Below are 23,811 nucleotides of genomic sequence, written 5' to 3'. Positions count from 1 at the left end.
CACCGGCACGTTTATAACGGTGCCGCTGCATCCGACTTGCTGCGCTCGCGGGTGCCTTTCATTCCGCCAGGTCAGACCTGACAGAATGAAAGACACCCTCGAGCACAACTCGGAGTTTGCCGGTCTGGATACAAAGGTACTGGCATGCTTACCGGTACCGTTGCATCCGGACCGGCAAGCTCGTAATGAGGCCCACTGTTGTGATCCACTGGATGACCTGGGGCAGAAGCTTGCATTTTGCAGCACTACATTCTCCACAATTTACAGTGCTTCTTTACTGGAAGCCTTGGATCAGGAATAAGCATTGTTCAGTCTTTTCTCATTGGGACCCCTGCTCCCGCGTTTCCCCTTTCACTCTTGCCAGCCTTCCTTGGCCCTGCGTCCTCACTCTCATGTGAGGCAAAAAACCAAGGGGATATATTCGCCTCCATTCTCTCCTTCTCTCCACACATCACCCATGTCTAAAAGTCCCATTTCTAACTGCACCTCCTCAGATGTATTCTGCCATTTCTCACCTTCCCCCAAGATGCTCACTGTGTCCAGGGCGCTGGTTCTCTCAGGGCTTGATTATTGCAACAGCATCTTTCTCAATCTACCCAACGCTATCCTCTGCCCTCCTCAACTCATCCAAAACAGGACTGAAAAATGTTTCCTTGGCCTGAAGCCCAGGGACTGTGTCTCTCTGGCTCTGAACTCCCTACACTGGCTCCAGGTGGCTGCAAAGATCAAGTTCAAGACCCTCTGCATTGTCGTTCTGGGGCCGGGGCCTGCAGTGCCTCCAACGCTCCCTTCCTAAGTACCTTCCTTCCCGAGCCCTCCGCTCGTCTACCTCCAATTCTCTACGGGTGAATCACTTCTCCAAGCAGAGAGTGGGTGGTAGATATATTTCCTCTGCTGGTGCCTCCCTCTGGAAAGGCCTCCCTGACACTCTCCACCTTGAGCTGGACCTTCTTAAGTTCTGGAAGCTCCTCAAGACCTTTCTGTTCTTCTCTTCCTTCTCTCTGCCTCTCCCCTGCTAACCTTTCCCCACCTTCCTTTGTCTCTCTACCTTCCCTCTGCTATCCCTCCCTTCCTCCTTCTGTTAAGTTGACTGAATGCCCGGTGCTCCTCTGAGTCATATAGGACACCTGGCCCCCCTGATCTCCTGTCCAGTCCCTAGCACTTGCCTTTGGGCCCTCCTGCACTGCCACCTGGCATTCCATGCACTTCATGGGCATGTTCCCCTTGGAGGCCCTGCCTTCCTGCACTTAACCCACGGCACTGTTCCACTGGGTGCACTTCTCACCCTTTCCCTTCCCTGCACTTCTTGTCTGTGCACTTTCACGATCTAAATGATACTAGCCCTAGTAAGATTGCTTGTCTTGTTCTCACCTGTTTTTTCCCCTCCCTGCATGGTTGTGCCTTGAAACACATGTCTATAGGCACATTATAAATAACCTATCAATCAATCAACCTGCATATGTTCCCAATCATCAGGCACCTGCATTAGGTCCTTCTAAGAACCATGCCTTTCCCGCAACCCTCCAGCAAGACTTGTCATGTTAGGTAATGAACACCAGGACCTGATATCCAAATTACCACACAGCAGAGATTTGCATGAATAGTCGGCATGATTTTCAGAGAACATTTGTTATTTATTTAACTTGGATACTGAGTGGAAATCTGGCTTGTCGGAGCAATGTAGCTCTGTACATCAGTAGGAGTTATAGGCATATGTTATATGGTTACATGGAGATCAGTCCTTATAATGTGATAATGGTAGGGTTATTTGCAAAAAGCAGGAAAGGATTCAAAGGAAACATCATAGAGATCTGCAGGAACATCAGGGATTTACATGGCTCGTACAGGCATTTGGCGGTAACCCCAGGGAGATTTGCAGGCCGCTGTGGGCTGATTTGTAGAGAACGGCAAGCGTTTTTTTTAAAAGAACATCCAGGAGATTGTCTGGAAAATTTGTGGAGAATGAGTGGGAAACGGCAGGAAATGTGTGAAACATCTGTCAGTAAAGAGGGAATTGTTCAAGGAGCATTAAAGAGATCTGGGACAAGTAATATTATGGATGGCCCTCTATATTGCATTTAGCAGAGTGCAATCTGTCATGTGTATTTCATTGTAATGAGGTGTGTCATACTTTTATTTCACTTTTTCTCTTTGTCCTTTTTTCATTATCTTGCCTATGGTCTTCTCATAGCTGGCCACACTCATCATCATCAGTCCACTGCAATCAGTGCAAAGACTCCCCTGCGCTGTCCACTATCCTTTCTCACCACCTACGCACCGCCCGATAACACATCGCCCTATAACACATCTTCCCTGTAGCAGAATTGTTAAGTGCAGAACTTGGCACAGAGCTGCAGGGCTCTATATGCAAATATACATACATCATGAAGATTTCCAGAGAACAGAAATATTTGTAGGGAACATTTTGAGATTTAGATAACATATTTATATATGCTAGGACAATTTGGATAAACATCAGAGAGATGAAATTTGGGGAACCTTTAAGATATATTTGGAAGGCACACTAGGGAGATTTGGAGGTACACAAATGTAGCAATAACCCCTGGATTTGCCATGCACGTATGGCTTGCCTAGTATAAGGCTGGCGAGCCGTTAACGGTGGAAATATTTTTTTTTATGAGAGCTGGTCTCTGCATGTCTTGCACAAGCCCAATCTCACATGAAAAAGAGAAAAAACAAGATGGACCTGACTTAGTTAATAGAAAAGGGACTCAGTACCTTTTCTATTTCTATAGTGGGCGCTGGGGACTAGGAGGGAACACCGGGCCCAGAGCAGAAAGCTCTGATCCAGCACGTAAGTGAGTAGGTAGGGAGGGGGTTGGGGGAATGCTGCAAGATATTTTGGGGGTGGGGTCATGGTGAGGCAACAGGGAGGGGTTCTCTGTTGCCTCTCCACAATCAAGATGGCGGCACCGTGGGCAGGGCGTCGGGTCACTGGGAAAAGCAGGTGGTGCACTGTATGTTCTCGTCCGGGTTTCCAGCCACCTGATTGGCTGAATAGCCGTCCCCTGCCCAATTCAATGAGTCAAATGCTGTGTGTGATTTGCTTGTCAAAGGTTTGAATACAGTAAGGACAGAAGTTATCTTTTATCCTCTTGAGCATGATACATTTCAGTACCATATAGGTAGGTAACCTATCATTGATAGCATAATAAGATTGCAAAATTGTGGTAGCAAACATTATACAACATTATTCGGATGGAACATACAGCAGGTTTGGTATGAACATTAGGAATAGCTATGGGGATATCCTAGAGATTTGGAGAGAATGTCAAGGAAACTGGGAGGATATTTAGGGGGATTTGCAAAATAGCTGAGATCTGCGGCTCTCCAGATGTTTTGAAATGTGACTCGGATGATCCCAAACCTTTTACTATGCTAAGAGCTGTAATCCAAAACATCTGGAGAGCCTAAGGTTGCAGAACCGTGACCTGCGAGAGCACATTTTACAGGGAACTTCGCTCATATTTAGGACATGTAATCGTGTGAGTGGTCTTCCCTGCTGAAACAGTGTTTACTCTAGAACATGCCTTGCTATATGTGGTCCTCTGTTCAGTTAGAGAGAATCATAAATGCCAACCCTCCTGATTTAGGCGAGCGACTCCTCCCTTTTTTTCTTCCCAGAATGTTGATGTTTTTTTCTTTCTCTCTCCTGAAATAATGATAAGCTCAGTGCAATCCAATGGGTACTTTCAGTTCTCCTGCTTTCTTTGACATCTTCTCGCTCTCAGGTGCTAAGAATATTGGCATGCATGGAGAATGGATCCTGAGATATGTAGTTCTACTCATTTTGCATTGCAGAGTGCAAAGGGGAGGTTTACAGGTGAGTTTGCCTGAATATTACACCCGCATTTTGCACTTTGTAGTGTAAATGACATACATTGTATGGAGGGGACCAGTTTGCATGTAAGTGCAAACGTAGGCAGTCTTCTCCATGCAATTCGCAGGGACTGGGAAAATGAGGCCCACTGTCTTCATCTTGTTTATGACGCACATTCTCCTCTGCTCTGACCAATTACTTTCCTTTCCACATGGAGCTTTCCCAGAAAACTGAGTATCTCATTAAGGGTGATTTCAAAGGAACCTGCCATCGCTTGGGAGACTACACAATGCCAACTGGCCCTAATGCCATAAGAGCTTTGAGGGGTACCTTTTGCAGGCTTTTAGCATTGTTGGTGGGCCTTGAGGCTAAGCTTTTCCAGTGGTCGAAGAGGGCAGGAGCGGTTGGGAGTGGTGTTCCTCTACTTTTTAAAATTAAGTTAAGGCATTCCTATACTTTTATTTTAAAAAGAATGGTTTCGTTTTAAAATAAAAATGTAGTAATAAATTGAAATTTGCTCTACGTCCTGTTTGTTTTTTGCTTTTGCTTCACTGGGGATTTGAACCAGAGACCTTCTGCATCAGTCACACCCTCACATCACGATGAGCTACATTAGAACTGCAGAGCTGTTATTTTTTCAGTGAAACACACACACATGTATCAGGTCAAACCCACTCAATTATACAGGTAGGATCAATGGGGAGCCACAAACCAACACAAAAACCGGGTCCTACCTGCAATCTGGTGTGTTCAACAAGAACATTGGCATTCAAAACCATTTGATAAACAGGTGAGTAAAAATATTGTTATTCATTGTGAAACATGAACATGTTATTTATTGCAGAATATATTTTATGTAAAAAGAATTGATGCAACCAAAAATCCTTCCATTTTCAAATTATAAATATGAGCCAAGAAGCATGCAGAGTGTTGTTGACTAAAAACCCCAGGAGGGAAAAAAGGTGACACTCCTGACAGGTTGAAGAAAAACTGGCAAATTATACGAATGACAGGTTAAGCTGCTTTCCAGTCACATTCAAATACATGTAATACACGCTGGCATTCATATTTAAGTCGATTTTGATGCCAGAGGCACAACCTGTTCTCTCTTAAGCGCACTGCCTATTCTCTTTGTCGGCCTTGAGTATTAAAAACTGGTTGAACTTTAAGGACACCTTTAAGGACAAGCTGTGAAAGGGAGCAGGTGTGGCGAACAATACAATATTTCCCGAAGTAGTCAGCAATATACAGACTATTTCTGGCCAAGAGACCTTCTCCCTGTGAGGTAAAATACCAGCAGATAAAACAAACCTTAAAAAGTTAAAGGTATGAGTCAATGTCCTTGAAGGAACAGACACGCTTTGAGTGGCATTGTGAAGTGGCATCAAGTGTGAAACGCATGTGCCCAGACACGTCTGTTGATAAGCACCATTGTGCGTCTCTGCTAAATGAGCAAGGTGGATTCTCTTTCAAAATGGCGTCATTGTATGCTAAAGAAAGACCTCTGCTACCCGTCCCTTTTAAAAATGTAAATCAATCAGTCCCACGCATAGAGAACTGTCCAAACACGTTCAAAGACAATTATGAGATTTGCCACCGGGGAGCTGTGGTTTTTATCTTCAATAAATGATTAATGAGAAACCGGACTAGGTGGGGTGACAGTGACATTGTGTAAGTGTTGGTGCGTAGCTTACTGTAGAAATAGAAGCACAGAGTCATTAATCATTGCAGTGAAGGCTCCCAAACCAACCACAACGCAATTCAATAAGCACTCGCAATTCATTCTCTGAATGGGGCAGCTCTCACACCAAGGCGTGTTTTGTTTTCCTGCGCAAGCTGTAATGCTTTGCAAAAAATGTTCTATTCATAACCATGTTTCTGCTTTTCTATCTAGCAGCATCTTTGGCTGGTGGTTTTCTTGGCTTGATGAGTGATGTGAAAGACCAAATGTAGGCAGAAGGGCCACTGGCATACTCACGTACAGATATGATTCAGTAGTTAAATCAGTTTTGCGAGTTCCAGTCCTGAGGCAGGAGTCTGGTTCAAAGGTTAAGGAATGGAGACCACTGCAGGGAGTGCACGGTTCTGCTTCTATGCGTTGTCACGTGGCAAGAACGGCACTCCTCCAGCCCAGGATCAGCTGCAAGGGCAGGTGTGGCGCAGACAATAACGGTTGGGGGAGCTTTGGCCTAGAGTGGACTTGGTTGGAAAATGAGGGAAGCAGTGTTGAGATGGAGCAGTCGGCTGGTCGCCGCACCTGGGAAACAGTTTTACAACGTTTTGTTTTGCAGTGATGACAAACATGTCGTTTTTAGTAATGTTGTTATAATTAGCCTGCAGCCTTTTTATGCCAACAAAGTAACAAATGTCTCCATCTGCCCTTTTTCCGGAATAAGGGGACGTAAGGGTAGCAAATGGTAAGAGCTACGCTGTTGGTATAGTTATACCTATGGACAAGTGCTCAGGTTATGTGTTCTCACATCGCCATAGGTGCGTAGACCGAAGAGAGTCACGCATGGGTGAGAGGTGGGGGGAAACATTAAAACTCTGTCAAAGTAGCAGACGGAATGGAAGAAATGATCAAAAACCAGACAGCATGTGGGTTCATAAAATATAAAGGGGTGAGGGTCACGTTGCCACAGTCAACTTTCACTGACAAACTCTCCATGAGTAAACCCACGAGGGAGGGCGTCAGGGGTAAGGAAAAAAACAGTGAGAGGAGGGCAAAACCTGGCGGAGGGGGAGAAGTGGGTGCAGTGGCAAAGCAACCAAGGGGCAACTTGCAGATTGGAAGAAACAAATGGGTAGCTACGGGGTGGCATGAGGCTCGGACCAGCCTCTAGGCCAATGCCCGAAGTGTAGGCCCAGCATTCTAGTGTGGGCCGGTGTTTTTGATCACAGTGGGCTATTTTTTTTGCCAAAGTGGTCCAGTTTGACGAGATCCTTCACTGTGTAGTATTAGTTTTGACCAGCGTTTCTGGATAAATCTTTTTTAAAATACACAATTTGCAAAACATTTTAAAAAACGATAAAAAATACACCCCCAGGGTATTTCTCAAACAGTCTGTCATTAAGAAAATGAATTGCTATTTGTGACTGCTGGCCACTTTTTCCTTGGTGCCGAGCGAATGGTATGCCCCAGACCTACCCCGAGTGGTACTTAGAGAACTGCACATGGCCCTGCGCAAAGAATGGAGCTGGGTGAAAGCCAGGGACCAGGAACTATATTTAGGGAGGGACGAAGAGGCGCGTAAAGGATTGCGCTGCTAGAAGAGCGACCGCGCGCTAAACTGTGCTTGATTAAGATGGCCCCAAACCATACAAGGACCTTCAGCATAATGCATTATGCGTGAAATATACAACTGTATATGGTTATCATGACTAAGTAGCTGTAGCTATGGGGGTGCAGTGGTGGGACGGCTAGAGAGGCATGGCCAGAGCATACTTGTTGTTTGCCCCCAACAAATTCCCCAGGTGATGGGGGGCTCTGGCTAAAATGGCCAAAAAGCTAATATAGACACGCTGAATGTAACTGCAGAATGTCCTACCTAGGCTTTCTGCGACAGGGTGCGGACAACAACAAAAAGTTTCATGTAAACACGTTCTTCTCTGTTTACTTGTACTATTGCTGTTGTGTGTTTTACCAAACTTTTTCTGGTGCTAAATGCAGTAGTTATCAGCACTACAAACTGTGGGCAAAACACGTTTGTGGCTGTGATTGATGGCCATCCTTCGCCTTATCGAAACACTGTCAAACAGAAGTAATTATACGAAGCCCACTCTACCAATTTTTACACTGAAAGTACTAACCAAGATTACCATTTGCTCCTAAATGTCACTGCTTGGAGTCATTTCTAAAAATCAACCGTCCCTGTACTTGGAGGCAAGATGGATATGAATTAAAGTTAATTGTATTCTTTCAAAAGTATTCTTTTTATTATATATTGTGTCATGGTAAGTACATACTGGGCCTCATCACGAGTTTGGCGCTAACCCCGGGGGTATTACCACCGGGGCTATCAGCCCTACCACCAAACCCCACAACGCTATTAGTGGCGGATCACAGGTTTGGTGGAACAGTAAGTTGCAATTCCCGCCGGCGGTAATAGCGTTGAAAATCGGCAAAATTGCGGCGGATTTTCCCCCAGCTCAGAGCAGAGGGGAAATCCGCCAAGGCCGTGATTTGGCGGACCCTTAAATGCGGCAGTAATAGCATTGCCGCCACATTTAAGGGTTACCGCCAAACTCGTGATGAGGCCCTATGTTACAAAGTCTGATAACCTTGTATGAAAAATGACAATCATGTCTTATGTAAGACTTTGTTTAGTGAGGCATACATTCTCTACTTTTTCTTTTTATGCCATCCTTAAAACCATCATGATGAGGCAAATGTGTATAGCGGACAAGAAACCCATACTATAAAGAAGGTAAAGATGTCCATATGGTGGCAATAACAATGTAAGGTGTCAACACCAAACTTCCCAATCTATTGACTCTCCAAGGCAGTTGAAATCAGACGTGCTTTGCGGGTGTATGGCAGGTGATCCCATTGACCTCAAGGGGCACTAATGCCATATTGAATGTTGCTAAAAGCTGCCCTGTGTGGGCAAACCCTGTGAAGTCTATGGGAGACAGCGGTGTCTTGGGATGGGCTTGTGAAAATATGACCAAGGCAGGTGACAACCCTGCAAGTGCAGGCGAGCTGAGAGGGATGGACAACACTCAGTCCAAATGTACTACTTCCCCAGTCCAAACCAAGCCCACAACACTGCAAACTAAACCTTAACCCACAGTACACCTCCACTTCACAGGACTCCGTTTAAAGTTGGTGTTGTGAAGTGGTGGCGTTGTGGTATAGTGTCGGTTAAGGTTTAATGTCAAAAGCTAGATAAGGCTTACAACCATAACTATAGTGTTCCTACTATGACACTAAAATAAATGTGTATTAATTGTATCCGCATTAAAGAGCTTATCTTCTCAAATCAGACTTCTCATTCATGACTGGGTCTCATTTCTAATCCACGTAGATGATTGGACAGCCATAAATTCGTGTATTAGTCTTGCATGTAGCCCTGTGCATAACAGCATCCGGCAGTCCCCCCAGCAGACAAGGAAGTAGGTGAGAAGACATGACTTTTCTAATACATTCAAGCGTCAATTTGAATACAGTTGCATAGAGCATTAAACCATTGTAATCATTATCTATGGAGGCTGTGCTCTTGTCCAGCTATATAGAAATGTGATTCAATACATACTGAGTGTATATTTGTGTTGTTTTGGCAGAATAGGTTTCCTGAAATGGATTTGATCAAATGTTGTGTATATATTTGGAATTATTGTTGAATTAGTTTGTTTAAATGATTTATATTCTTCTGTAATGTTTGGTTTTAGTGGGTGTATTGGTTGTGTATGAATTTGTTTAAAGTCATTGTTTGACTATATGTACAATAAGAATACCAATTTTAAAAAAAGATTCAATAAATAGGTGTGATGGAAAAGGCAGAGTATGCTCACAGACAAGTTCTGCATGTTGCGGTTAACACTTAACAGCGGGCTTATCCTGTGCTTATGGCTGACGTGTTCATAACGGGATCACATTTGACACATCTGAATGACTGCTGAATCATGATTATGCCTCATCACCAGTTTGGCATGAGCCCTTAAATGCGGCGGTTATGGTATTACTGCTGCATTTAAGGGCTGGGCAAATCACGAGTTGGGTGGAAAAGGGCATTTTTACCTCCAGCTTTTTGTTGGAGGTAAAAATGACAACTTTTGGCCCATTTTTAGCCGTATTTGGTGCTATTACCATCAGCGCAATTACCAATGAGTTTTCTGGGCAACAAAAATGCATCCATGCCAACTGATCTGGGCAGGCAGACAACATCTAGGGATTGCCAACACCTCTAACAAAGAACACTGTCAGATTGATGGAGTTATTGTGTTCATTGGAGCATGGCAGCCATACTAGACGACCTCTGGAACACATCGGAAATGTCAGTGTTTCTCAATAACCTTAAAGGCCGAAATATATATTTGGAATTAAAAATACTGAACATTTTTGATTAATTTGAGCAGGCCAAAAGTGGAACTGTTTTTGGATAACCTATTTTGGAGGAGAATTGTCTACCCGTCCCAAGCAGCCTCCAATCGCATCAATAATAATAATAATAATAATAATAATAATAATAATAATAATAATAATAATAATAAGTTGCTTTTACCTTTAGCCCTTATTACCCATCAAACCTTAATCCAGAGAATTTGCCCAGGGATAACACTATAATTTTGAATGATAAATTGCAAGTGGGAGGTGGGAGGGCAGAGGTAAAGGATTAGCAAGCGTCTGTAGGGACCCACAGCAATCCAGCTTTGGGAAACCTTTGAGTCTGGACATCCTGAAGTGGACATAAATATTTTGTTTTGATCCATCTGTACTTTTCAATGGTAATATTGGCATATTGGTTGTTAAACTGCGCTGTATATGAGGGAGCGGCCCTGAGGATCTCTCTTTAACTCATATATGAATACCAATGGTATTAATCCTAGTTTAATTGTCAATCATCCAGGCTCGTGGTTGGTTACAGTATCTTTCCTTAAAATAGGGGAGTGACATTGCCCATCACCTTGGCGCGAAGTAGAAACGTATCTGGGCAGCAGCCTGCTGCACTGGTGGGGCCGCCATGAAATTCAACAGTTTTGAAAAGAGATCTTCTCTTATAATAGAGAAACTTTTGTCCAGGATCTACTGTTGTGTCCAGTATTGGGACTTTTTGGAGAGGTTGTTGAACACTAGTTTACCCTCTGGAAGGCCAACAAATCAAGTTGAGTACCCCTTGATTGAGTGGTGGTAGGCTAAAGGTATGGCAGATCTGTGAGATTGTGGGGGGAATTAAGGCACTCCCACTTAGTGCCCATCAGAGTGAAATCTCATGAGTACATTTAAAACCCCCTTAGCTTAGCAGTCTCCCCCAAAAACTCAAACTAATACGTTTTCCAGCCTTTTATTGTATCCAAAGAGTTCAAGCTGACACATGGTTTGTGTCTTTGCTAACATTTTTTCAAGGATTGCCATGAGGAGGAACAGGTAGAAAACAGCCATGGCGGACCCAGGTCTCACGCTTGTTCCCAACACATGTTTATATTGCTTGTATCTGTGCACTTTAAATGGTTAAAGTTCTAATTAGTCACCAGCATGTAGCTTGAACTCTGGATCAAAAAGTAACACACCGGAAACGTTCTCGGTTCATGATTTTTGGTGAGAGGGTGGAGCTAAGATTTTTAAATGTACTCATTTATTACCCATATGCTTGCAGCTGTACGTCAGTAATGGAAATCACCATAGACGCACTACTTGACCTTTTGGTGGGTTAAACTATGAAAGTTAACTTTATGGACAAAACTACAGCAACTCTATAATAAATAGAAAAAATATTTAGGGGGTGCCTTATATTGATTACAATAAAGACAACAACTCTATCAATATTTACTATGAACCTGAATAAATTAAACCCTTTTCCTTATATGATATGATAGGTTATATATATCGCGCTTAGTACCCAGAGGTTTCTAAGCACAGGCTCTGGGATTGAACGTGTGGTGTTCTGTATTGTCTTGCTATCCAGGCTAGCACGTTGCCCCTGAGCTATCCTCCCGAGACCAGGTCATCCGCTCCGGAAAAGTCATTCTTCTATTGTTGTAGGCCTACTTTGATTAATTCAAAGGTCCATTATTGATTTTCCTTCAGTAGAGATCCTCATAAGCATTGAACTTGAAGGATATCTTCGTTGAGCTTGAATTCATTGCAATTTCAGTCGAGGGATTTTAGAGCTATACGGAGGTCGAAGTGGGTGGGAGCGGTTGGGAGCGGTGCTCCCATACTTTTTATTTTTACGTTTTACAGTTCCTATACTTTTTATTTTAAAAAGAAACCGTTCTGGAATGGTTTAGTTTTAAAATAAATAAAAGTGTAGGAAGAAGTTGAAGCTTGCACTTCAGTGCACTGCACTGCACATTCCCATAAGTAGCAGGTGTATATATTTGGGTGTTTGGATTGTGTGTGGGAGAGGGCGCAGGGATGGGGTTTGTGGGGAGCGGGGCAGACCAGCAGGGAACATAGTTCCACTACTTCTTTTCGTACACTTCGACCACTGGAGCTATACCACTGTCAACCTAATTGAATTGCCACATTAATTGTACGCTATGTCTACGCCACCTAAAAATGTGCTTGATAAATTAGATGAATTCGATTCCTGTGGCATACCTGTGTGAATCGCGGATTCTCATTCTCCAAAACAAATAAGAAAAATATGCTAAAAAAAAACAAAAAAAGACCTAACTACACTTCAACCCTGTCCCTGCGGTGGGCGAGCTCACCAGGTTGAGAACACACTTAGGTTTAGATTTGCAAATTGGCTAAGCCGAGACATGCAGGAGTTCTACACAACAATTACATTATTACATAGATTTTAATTAATAGCAATTAGTCTCTACTCAAGGGTCGTTACTTGCAAGGAATGTTTAGTAAAGTCTGCGAGCCCCTCTGCTGAGAATGAACAAGGATAAATAACTTATTCTAGTTGTTTGTGCCCATGCAGGAGTGTCTACAGTCACGTGTTTGCTCACTGTGTCCTATCAGAGAGGAAATATCCTTTTGCATATAGTCTGGTCCCAACCACAAGGACATTTCTGGGTCAACATGCTAGGCAATTCTCCTGTAAACTAGAGTACCAACAGCAACACCACACTAGTCATTCTGTCTCAGTGGGTGTCATCAGTGAGGCATGGCTGTGGCCCTGGGCCGCTCTCAGCAAACAAAGCAATGGGTCCAAGGTGACATCAACCTTCTACTTTATGGCGTAACCCAAAGCCTTTTAACACTTGCAAAAGTGAGAGTGCTCGTCAGCTGAAAACAAGCAAAGCACATCACCTGCTTTATGGGATGGTGATAGCTCACAATTGAATACAATTATGTTTCAGCTTACTGTGCCTTGACAGAGGAGAAATATCAATGTGCATATCGGTCTGACCACCTCCACCACATGGAAAGTCCAGCCCTGCAATACTAGAAAATTCTCTTCTGACCTCTGAGCAATAGTACCAGCAGAAACTCCAGACACACGTTTCTGCCTTGTTGGGCATCATAAGTGAGGTACAGCACAGTCAGGGGTCTGTAACGGGCAGCTATCCAGATCTTTTAGTGGGCCGGTGCGGAATTAACATGCCGTTATTAACGTATACCGGCACGTTTCTGCACCAGACAACTACTAGTTTGCTGGTGAGTTGTCAGAATGACCTGCAGCTAGACGTCATTCCGCCACCTTACCGGCAACAATCACTGGTAATACCGGCACCTGTAATACCGGCAAATCCCTATGGAACTCCAAGAATGGGGATTTACACCATCACCCGGCACTTGTAATCTGTATTCCACCAGCCCAAATGCTGGTAACGGTAATTCTGTTTGCCGCTCTACTGCCAGATTTACCACCAGAATACCGGCAAACCCGTAATAAGCCCCATGACTCCCATGATCCCTTACCATTGACAATACTGGTAGGATTGGTGGGAGTTATAGCTCAAAACATCTGGAGAGGCAAATTTTGCAGACTTCTGCTCCAAGCACGTGGAGCAGGTGCACATCTTTGCAACCATACAGCACCAAGCACACTTCCATGTGCCTGTCTTTCTTCATTACAGTGCTTGACCATCAAATGTGGGCAATGAAATGGTTACGGGGCCATGGCAGCTGGTGTGTTCAGAGTTGATGGTAGGGTGCTATGATCTCAGCAAGCCAGGGGGAGGGCTGTTTCTGATACCAGCAGTGGAATCCTGCTGAATTCACATTTCATAAATCATTAATTTCAAGGAAAACGCTTTGGAGTAAGTCTATTAATCACACAAGACAATAATGGGACAAACACTTCAGTTTTGGCTAAAAGGTTAAGTAAAGCCTTGAGTGAGAGCAAGCAATTGGAGATTGGAGCAGATTGCACTAACATTATACAGCCCGCCGCGGTGACAAGGGTGCTGTTGTCTGCTGTTTCCCGCTGAGACTTCAAGTTCTGAACTGGACAGAGATTGAAAGTGACATCTCTCCTACCTGCAAAGATCCCTCTCCGAATCGCGTAAGTCTGTGTCTTTGCACAGCAGTTTGAAGCGAGCGCTGAATTCCTCTTTCGATCATAGACACGTGATCAAAGTCACGTGATCGGACTGTAACCCCACCCCCAGGAAGCCAGCCGGCACAAAACTCCGACCCAGATGCCCTTGCGGTGTTAAGCCCACCGCGGTGACATGGGCGCCGTTGTCTGCTGTTTCCCGCTGTTTACACTGGGTAAGCAGTAACTGACCTAACAAACAATATACTGTTCCTTTTTCTTACACTTACACATTCATCCAACAAATGGAGGGTACTAAACGTCTCCAGGAAAAGTTAGAAGAAACTGTAGCAAACATTCTAAAACATACCTCAATTGAGAATCCGCAACCCAATATTCCAAAAGAACCAAATAACACAACTTGCAAAATAAGATCTATTACCACAACACAACAAGAAGACAAGAAATCTAAGAAAGAAACTGTAATAACCCAGACTGAACTTGCTAATCACCCCTCCACACCCAACCTGAATCAAAACCTTGATTGTTCCCCACAAAACTCCGACACCAACAAAGGAAAATCGCCACTTCTTACTCCTATGCATCAAGACCCACTGCCCAAATTTCCTACTGCAATATCAAGTAACCCATCATGTGTATCCAGTCATGCGAACATCAAACTGAGTCACTCCAAATCTATTAAAACTGTTTCCAGAATACTGAAGAACGAGAGAAGCCAGAAAATAATATCCAATTACAAAACAGAAATGCTTTCATCGTCCGCTTCGGAAAAAAGAGACACCCCTCCTTCACCCCAACTTGATCTCCAGTTTCATACTCCTCAAAACAAAAAGATAAAATATTCAATGTTAAATCTAACACTACGACAAAGCGCTCTTATAGCAAAACAACAATGGCAGTCAACCTATCATCTTACAGACATTTCCCAAGGTAACATCTTCAAATCGTCAAATCAAGTACCTCGACCTTCACTCGATATTACAGAAATAGACACCATTATGGACTTTCAAGAGCAGAAGAAACCGAAATCCTCTGCAGATGAGCACAAGAAGAACACTGATGCAATAACTAATACATCGACGCCAATTCCCACAAAAGCAAATCTGTTCTTTTCAAAAACATTCCCAAAGGAGAACCACCATAATGTAACGACGACTGCCCTTAACCAACAAGAGCTAGGGCCTCATTACACGGTAGGCGGTGAGCCATGGCGCTATTAGCGCCATGGCTCATGCCGGTAAAATACCGGCACCGCCTTGGCGGAAAGGGGATTTACCGCCCCATTCCAAGGTTGGAGGGGCGGTAAATCCCCTTTCTGCCATTGCCCTTCCCCATTCCCATTTCTGCCCCATAGGGCTCTATGGGAATGGGGAAGGCACTAATTACGGCACCGCAATTTTGCGGTGCCGTAATTAGCTCCGAGGTCCCTTAGCGGGTTGGATTTTAACGCCTGCAAAAAGCAGGCGTTAAATCCCCCAACCCGCAAAGGGACCTCGTAGTAAGGCAGTAAGGATTTACCGGTACCGGTATTTTACCGGTACCGGTAAATCCTTACCGCCATCCGTGTAATGAGGCCCCTAGACTCCATAATACCAAAATTTGAGAAGACACCTAACACTCCACACATTCCAAACACTATGCTGGATCTTCAAAATACGCTGGTGGCTGTTCTATCATTAGCAATGGTGCCCTTCTTAAAGATCCAAGAAGCAACAGTTGATGCCACCAAAGACCAAGCCACCTTGCTAGCAATGATCTTGACAAAACAAGCAAACACAGACTGTTTCATAACCTCAATCCAAGATCGTCTGAATCATGAGGCAGAGTCTACAAGAATATGGCAGAACCGGTTCGCTGAAATAGCAAGAACCGACCGACTTGACAAACAAACTCTTACAGAAACATTGGTAACATTCACCAACAAAATTATGGACTACAAAGCAAAAAAACATTTACATCCAACCACACCCCAAGACCAAGGCACAACGCGACAACAGATGGAGGACTCTTCAATAAAGGGCGTATCCACAAAGGATCAAACAACTCAATATGAACTTCAAACACATAATCTACCAATCCATTTCAATACCCCCAATGCAGAACCTTCAGTATGTACCCCTTTCGACATCTTTGACTTAACTAAACGTAGTCAGCTGGGAAAACCAACGACATTAAAAGAAACAACCACAAAAAAAGTCAAACAGGCTCACAAAGATTTTTTGAGAAAGCTGCAACTCAAGCCAGAGCAACATCCTCAACCTTGCCCTATAACAATAAAGAAAATCATCACTAACAAAAAAGAAACTAGGAATAACCAACCCATCAAGGAAACGATAAAGACACATATAACGAATAATAAAAAACAATTACCTCAAGCTCAAGGAGAATTGGTCTCGATCGAAGAACACAAACCACTAGACGCACTATTACATGCAATAGGCCACAACGTAGACCTCAAATCATCAATGGCAGAATGTTCCCATAACATAACGTCCAGTTCTCTCTCACTCCAAATAAGCATCTGAGAACTAGACTCCCAAGAAGAGTCAATGATATAATAGACGAATATTGTGAGATTTCTTCTGAATCAATGCACACGAATATTGATGATTCAACTGCAAATGTGTCGCTTGTTTATTCATTAATACTAACTGAAGAATCTTGGCTATCGTCGGAACCCAGTGCTTCCTCTGAAACTATGGAAACTAAAGAGATCAAAGTGAACACATCTCCAACTAGACCCATGTTTATAAATCCACACAAGGAATCTAAGACATTTAGACTATCATTAACAGCTTCAAATCTAAAACCACCGGAAACATTAACTTTGAACAGAGCAAATATTCTTCATCTATTCAACGCTATCCCGACATTGTCGAAGATCACTACTCAAGAAATTGACGTCTTACAGTTCCCGAACAAGAAACAGATGGAAATCGTTCACATCGATTTCTACAACAATAAAACGATGCAACTAGTTATTTCCGCAAAAAAACAACTTATCAAATGGGGCTTCAGTATAGAAGAAATCCAAGTAACAAGATTGTTGGCCCTTAAAGAAAAGAAAAAAAATACCAGCATTAAACTTCAAGCGGGGTCCATATATCGCAAATTCGACCAACAACAAACCCTTAGTAGACCACAACTAAATGGGGATTCACGATCAACAGAAAGCGGAAATTTGACCAGTCAATCATAGTCATACTCGAAAAATAGAATAACAGATTTACCACAGGAGATAAACTCCCAAACAGACAACAACAGAAATCTGCTAACTGGAAGCAAACATCAAAGCACACAAATCAGACCTTTTTATAACAATCAACCTCCAAAGAAAATTTTGCGAATGAGATTACACTATCTTCATGGAACACGAGAGGCTTTAAGCATCTCCTTTCAGAGGGAGCCTCCAACCAAAAAGAAATGTGCATAATATGTCTCCAAGAGACTTGGTTATCAACAATAGTCGCTTGTGACGGATTCTCTACTTACATGAACCCGGCGATCACCATCGGATAAGGCAGACCATCATCTGGAATGATAATCATGACTAAGTTAGATACCAACTGGTCAATTGTAAAGAGGAAAAACATCCATCCGTGGGCTCAATACATTGTCATCTGCATTTCAACCATACCACCAGAATCAAACCAATGTCCAGACAAAACACACTTAACAATCTTCAATATCTATTGGAATGCAATAGCTATGAATGATAATAAGTTTATAGATTCAATCTGCGACGAGTTTGACAAAATAGCAAACTCCTTTGTGCAAACCCAGTTTGTCATCGCTGGCGATCTAAACATCCATCTTTACAACTCTGAAGGCTTTCGACTGGACTTTCAGAAACTATCTCCAAGAGCAAAGAAATGGACCAAAGAGATCGAGATCCGAAAACTAACTCTTACAGAGCAACCTCTAAACGTACATGGTAAAATGCCTCCAACGTGGTCAAGTGGCAAATCCAAATCGATTATCGACTTCATTTACATCTCTGAAGGGATAAGGAATAATCTAATTGCCACTGATAACTACTTACAATCTAACAGCAATCATTGTCAAATTCTATAACATGGAAGACAACCAAACCCAGAATTCTTGTATAACTCTTCCAGACCTTGAAATAAATAACGGCCTGAATAAATTAAAAATAAAACAGCATCAAATGATAGATTTAGTCCTAAAATTTGAAACATCATTGCTGCCTGATTCTTCAAAACTCAACTATGAATGGGTACTTCGAGACTACCAGTCCATGGTAAGTAGCAATACCAAAGCTACACATAAACACGTATTTAATATTGAAATCAAAAAGAGGAAAAGAATGCTCCAAAATAAAATCATGCCAACTGAAAAAACTAAACACATCAGCTGCAAAAGTAGACATAAAAAAAGAAAAACAAAAGTACTCTAATTCGATAAAATCAGCTAAAGCGATACTACTTCAAGCAGACGCTGAAGCAATCTTAGCAGCAATCAAAGGAAAAAATACGAGACAACTATGGTCGCTTCTAAATGAAAACACCAAGGCAACGAGCATGATCCAAGAAGGAGGATCGAATGCTTGGACTATACACTTCACTACCCTTTACAGAGCCAAACCATCGGAAGCTACGACTCAAGAAGAACCCATTGGTCCTCCATGGAATCTGACGTGGGAAACTGAAGACATGATCAAAACCATCACAACTCTAAATCCATCAAGAGCACCGGGACCAGACGGACTATCAAATGCAAACATAAAGGCCGCACCCAAAAATTGGGCACGTTTTTTGTCTCATCTGCTCCTTATCATCGAAAGAACCCAACAAATTCCACGCAGTTGGAACTTAGCAATCTTGATTCCAATCTTCAAAACTGGTGACAGAAAGAACCCACACAACTACAGACCCATAGCTCTGCTAGACCCGTTAGGAAAATTATTTGCGAACTTTCTATTGAAAAAACTTTCCATATGGGCAGCCAACAATGGAAAACTAGAAAAAAGGCAAACTGGATTTGTCAGCAAGATCGGAACGAACGTGAATTTGCTAATGTTGAGCCTCCTTAAATATGAGGCTGCATTAAAGAACCAACAGGTATACGCCGTCTTTATCGACCTCAAAATGCCATTTGATTCAGTAAATAGAACAAAACTATGGACCAAACTAACAACTTGGGGATGTCCACCATCAATTCTCAATCCCATCAAACAACTGTATACCAACACTTCAGTTCGAGTCAGGCTAACAAAAAATGGTAAAGTCACTCAACCGATCAACACTTTCAACGGTCTGAAGCAAGGCTGCCCTTTAGCTGCCTGTCTTTACAATTTATACACTTGTGACTTTGTTAAATCAATCGAAGATCCACTTGCAAATCCACCGAAACTAAACAATGAATATGTGATGACGATATCAAGGTCATGGACAAAACAACATCAGGATTACAGAAAACTCTTGATAAAGTAGCAACCTATATGATAACTAACGAACTTCAGATCAATATAAACAAAACCAAAGTAATGAAATGAATTACTCAAAAAAGGAAGAACCTGAAAATCTCAAAACTTTACCTTGAAGGCAAAGAAATTGAAACAAAAAACGCCATTAAATACCTAGGTGTAATGATAAACGCTTCACCAATGGAGCAGGAATGGAAAACGTATATCGAAGATAAAGCAAGATCCTTAGCTAGACTAGGTCGGTTTTACCATTGTAAATTTGGGACATACTCGTTCAAATCAACCATCACCTTCTATAAACAAAAGGTTGTTCCCATCTTGACCTACGGTGGAGAAACCCTGGTCAACAAACAAGGACTGAAATGGCACCTCTACGAAGCCATATTCTGGAGGAAAACGCTAGCATTACCTAAAAACTTTCCAATGACAAGGATCCGTTTTGAAATGGCTTTACAATCTCTACAATCCATAATACTATGGAAACAAATGGACCTATACAGGAAAATAATCAGTCAAGAAAAAATACCAGCTGTAGAAATATTAAAAATCAAAAAGAACGCCCTGAATACAACGGTTCTTCAACAATGGCTCAACAGGATCAAGACACAGATGGATGTCGAAGGCATTACTGAAGAAACACTAATAAATAGACCACAACATGCAAAGCTAGCATTACAGAGGAACGACTGGATAACAACCCTCGGAGACCAGACCAAATATAAACGAAATTGAGTATGTGTAATAGACACACAAGCTCTTCATGAACTCCCTCTATACTTGGTATGTTTTCCGGATTGACAAATGCGAGATCTCTTCCTAAGATTCCGATTAAACATCTTACCGACCCGAGACTACTTGAGCAACACCAAACATACAGAAACTAAATCCTCAGACTGTCGATTCTGCAAGACCGGAAAAATCAAAGAGACACTGTTCCATATCATTATGATTTGTCCGGCACTACAAGAAAAAAGAAATGTATTCAGAGACTTTTTCAGAACATCAAAAAAGCAGATGACTACACAAGAACGGTGGAACCAATTATTAAAAGGCCACGACAAACAGTTAATTTTAACGGCCATCAAATTTTGGATGGAGATCAAAAAGGGCATGGAGAAATAGCAGGCATATCTGTTTTGTCGATTGTCTTAACAAACTGTTCAAAGATCTGCATAATGAAAAGTTTGGTTTACCAAACATATCATTTTAAAATAAAAAAAATTAAAAAAATTATACATGCGTTTTATGATGTGTTATTTTCAGGGAGCATTGCCAAAGAAACATATGCATGCACATAGGATGATCAGGTATTTACGGTAGTGATAGATGTAGAGCATGCACACAAGTGAAAAAAGGGCCTTCACTGCAACCCGTGGAAGTGCTGGCCTGGAAGAAAGCCATCAAACTGGTTCCCCAAAGAAGACTGGGAGTGAGACACCATTATGCCATTGTCCTTCTCGACGGTTTGACAAAGGGGATAGAAGTGTAATATGTATCTGGGACTACTGTGAGAATCACAATGCCACAGTTCTCAGGAAGGTGCCCAGGACAATTTAATACTGGGAGAGAGTGCATTCTCCTTTGAATGCACTATGTACGATGGGAAACACCATCTCATTTGATATTCAGTGTAAACGCCAAAGGACCTGAAGTCAGGAAAGATTGTTTAGTTAGAGGAAACCCCTAGCTAGCAGTTATCAGGGGTTTTGAAGGGCAGGAGATGATGGATGAAAGTGTGGCCATACTATACTATGTCACAGTCAACCACTGGCCAGGTATCAAGTGAACTGATTAGAGGTACAGTGCCTGTAAGCAAGCTAAGTCCAGGCCACAGGAAATGTATTGATGCAGTCAATGTTGCCTACAGAAAGGTCTTAGAGAGGATTTGAGGAAAACAAGAAGACTAAGGGCCTCATCACGTGTTGGGCGGTATCCTGACTTGGATACCTCCCAACTTTATTTGCGTTACCACCCACCCGTCCGGCGGTATTACTGCTGGATCACAGGTTGAGCGGTAAACGTTATTCCCCATTCCCCATTGGGTCCACTGGACCCAATGGGGAATTTTTGGCACAATTACCGCCCACGGCATTACCGCATGGTAATTGCACCAAAAATCACATTTTTTTGGCAAGTTTACTCCCAGCTCTCAGCTGGGGCTAAACATGCCATTCTCATGATTGGGCTACCCTTAAATGCGCCAGTAACCCCGTTACCACTGCATTTAAGGGCTACCACCAAACTTGTGATGAAGCCCTAAGTCTTGGAATGAGAAGGAGCGAGTCAATGATCAGGGATTCTTAAGGTGCAGAAGCTAAATGGCATGTTTAATGGGCGCGTAGGTAACTCTGTTCCCAAGGAGATGGTGAAGGAGTGAGAAGAAACGTTCGTTTATGACAGTGGAAGATAGAATTTAAGCTTGTGGTCAAGTAGGATGAGGTTGTAGCACGTACCCAGTTGACGACCTGCATAGTACGAGAATTGTTACTTTCTTCCCGAATATATAGAACTTTGCCCAAATGCCTTATGGGATAGAGGAGACGGAATCTGGACACCTGCGGCGGGCAGTGGGGTACCTAAATGTCTAAATGGGTACTTCCAGTGGGTGTTATGGGTATGTGCATTAATCAGTAGAGCTTTCTATTTGTGTGTGTTGTATTATGGTATTGAGTATTGTTGTATGGAGATGTTTAGCAAGGTAAGGTGTGTGTGCATATTGGAACCATGCATGACATGATACACTGAGATATTAGTAAGGGGTTACAAGTGAAATCTTCCTGATATCTGGTGTATGGTATGTACACCCATGAACAGTTAACTGATCCCCATTACTATAGTCTTATATCCTGCCGAAGAAGGTGACATTGGGTGTTAAATTTCTATTTATATGAAGGCACACTTGTCAGAGGTGGCTGCAGAAGGATCGAGTCAAGAGCTTCATGCCAAAAAAGAAATGTTATTGGGGGAAAACAAAGAGGAGGTCTGTGGATGTGATCAGTACGCTCAGCTTGTTCCCCAATGCAACCTGTAGGAGCCTGCATTCCGAGTAATTCAATTGGCTCCGGAGCACCTCCTGGATACAAATATACCTTCTCAACCTTGAATCAAGAGACCTCCTAATTATGAAAGAATTTTTACTAGAAGATCGAGTTGTAGCATTCATGTAAAACGTTTACATTTTTATATATAACTTAATACTTGCTTTGTAACATGTCTTCCAACAGAAAGTCATTGTGTAATCTCCTCACTTCTCCAGGGGGAGCCTTCCTGTGCTCAGCCCGCACCGAAACCCTCCAAGACCTCAGGATCACCTATAATAAACAAAGAGTGGAAAAGTGATTAGTATGTCAAACCATGACTTTACCATGGTTGCCTCTATTTTAGACAAAATAAACATGACCTAATTGCTCTATGGAAATAAGTTATGGCGCTTTAGAGTCATGATCAAGGAAGTTGCTTTTTAAAAAAAATGTGTATCCTTCTCACTGAAGTCAATCATATATTTCTTTGTACCATTGAAATATTTTATATTTTTTCTTAGCCTGGAGCTTTGGAGTCATGATTAAGGAAGCTGCTTTTTTAAATGTGTAACCTCCTCACTGAAGGGAATCATACATTTATTTCTAGCATTGAAAGATTTTTATTTTAGGCCTGGAACTTTGGAGTCATGTTTAAGGGTGGGTGGAAATCCCATTACTGTTACTGCAGATCAACATGGCGGATTTGGTACAACATGCAAACCTCTACTATTCCACATGCTGTGTGGAATAACGATTTTTGGCACTGATTGGCATTTCAGATTGGGAAGAATTTCATCCACTATAAAAGTTCAAAAATGCCTAGCGATGAAGGGAAAGGGAATATTTTTGCCTAGGGCTGAGGGCCCTGACTGGAGGAAAAAGCACCAGTCCAGAAAACCCTCCAGTCTGCAGACATCCATCAATCAAAATACACAGGACCATTCCTGCGGAGGATAAGCAAGTAAGGAAGCAAAGAACAGGAAATGCTCTCCTTCGTGCTAGCATCTTTTTCAAACTACAGCTCGTCAACTGAGACGATGGAAGTGAATATTAGCCATAATGGTCTGGGCTGCAGCCACGATAACCACTTACAGCAAAGGAAATGCTATAAAAAACATTTAGGAACAGTAAAAAAAACCTACAGAATGAGAAGGTAAATCCAAGTTGTCAGTGCACCCCCCAAACGTGACTGAAACCCCCAATTTCGCTTCCCATGTATCTGATACCTATGGCTAAATCCCCAACCCCATTGCCCACAAGCCCACCACAAAGCCACCCCTAATTTAGAGATGACTGTGATGATCAAAGTGCATGGCAAAATCACCACTTTCGGTTGCATGTGATAATGTCTCCAGGGAAAAGTCGCCAGGCAGGTGACCTTTT

At 42.6% G+C, this 23,811-nt stretch overlaps 1 protein-coding gene across 1 annotated transcript in view; it reads right to left on the bottom strand.

Annotated features, from left to right (window-relative positions):
* The window catches only part of LOC138526402 (F-box only protein 36-like), a 271,519-nt gene that overhangs the window by 163,998 nt on the left and 83,710 nt on the right, over positions 1 to 23,811 (bottom strand). The window contains exon 2 of the mRNA XM_069637113.1: positions 22,611 to 22,719. Coding sequence (XP_069493214.1) covers positions 22,611 to 22,719 — 109 coding nt within the window. The remainder of the gene's footprint in view (positions 1 to 22,610; positions 22,720 to 23,811) is intronic.

Source organism: Ambystoma mexicanum, chromosome 7p, assembly GCF_040938575.1.
Source record: "Ambystoma mexicanum isolate Mex_15411 chromosome 7p, UKY_AmexF1_1, whole genome shotgun sequence".
In the NCBI taxonomy this organism is placed as follows: domain Eukaryota; kingdom Metazoa; phylum Chordata; class Amphibia; order Caudata; family Ambystomatidae; genus Ambystoma; species Ambystoma mexicanum.
This window is presented reverse-complemented; position numbering and strand designations above follow the sequence as displayed.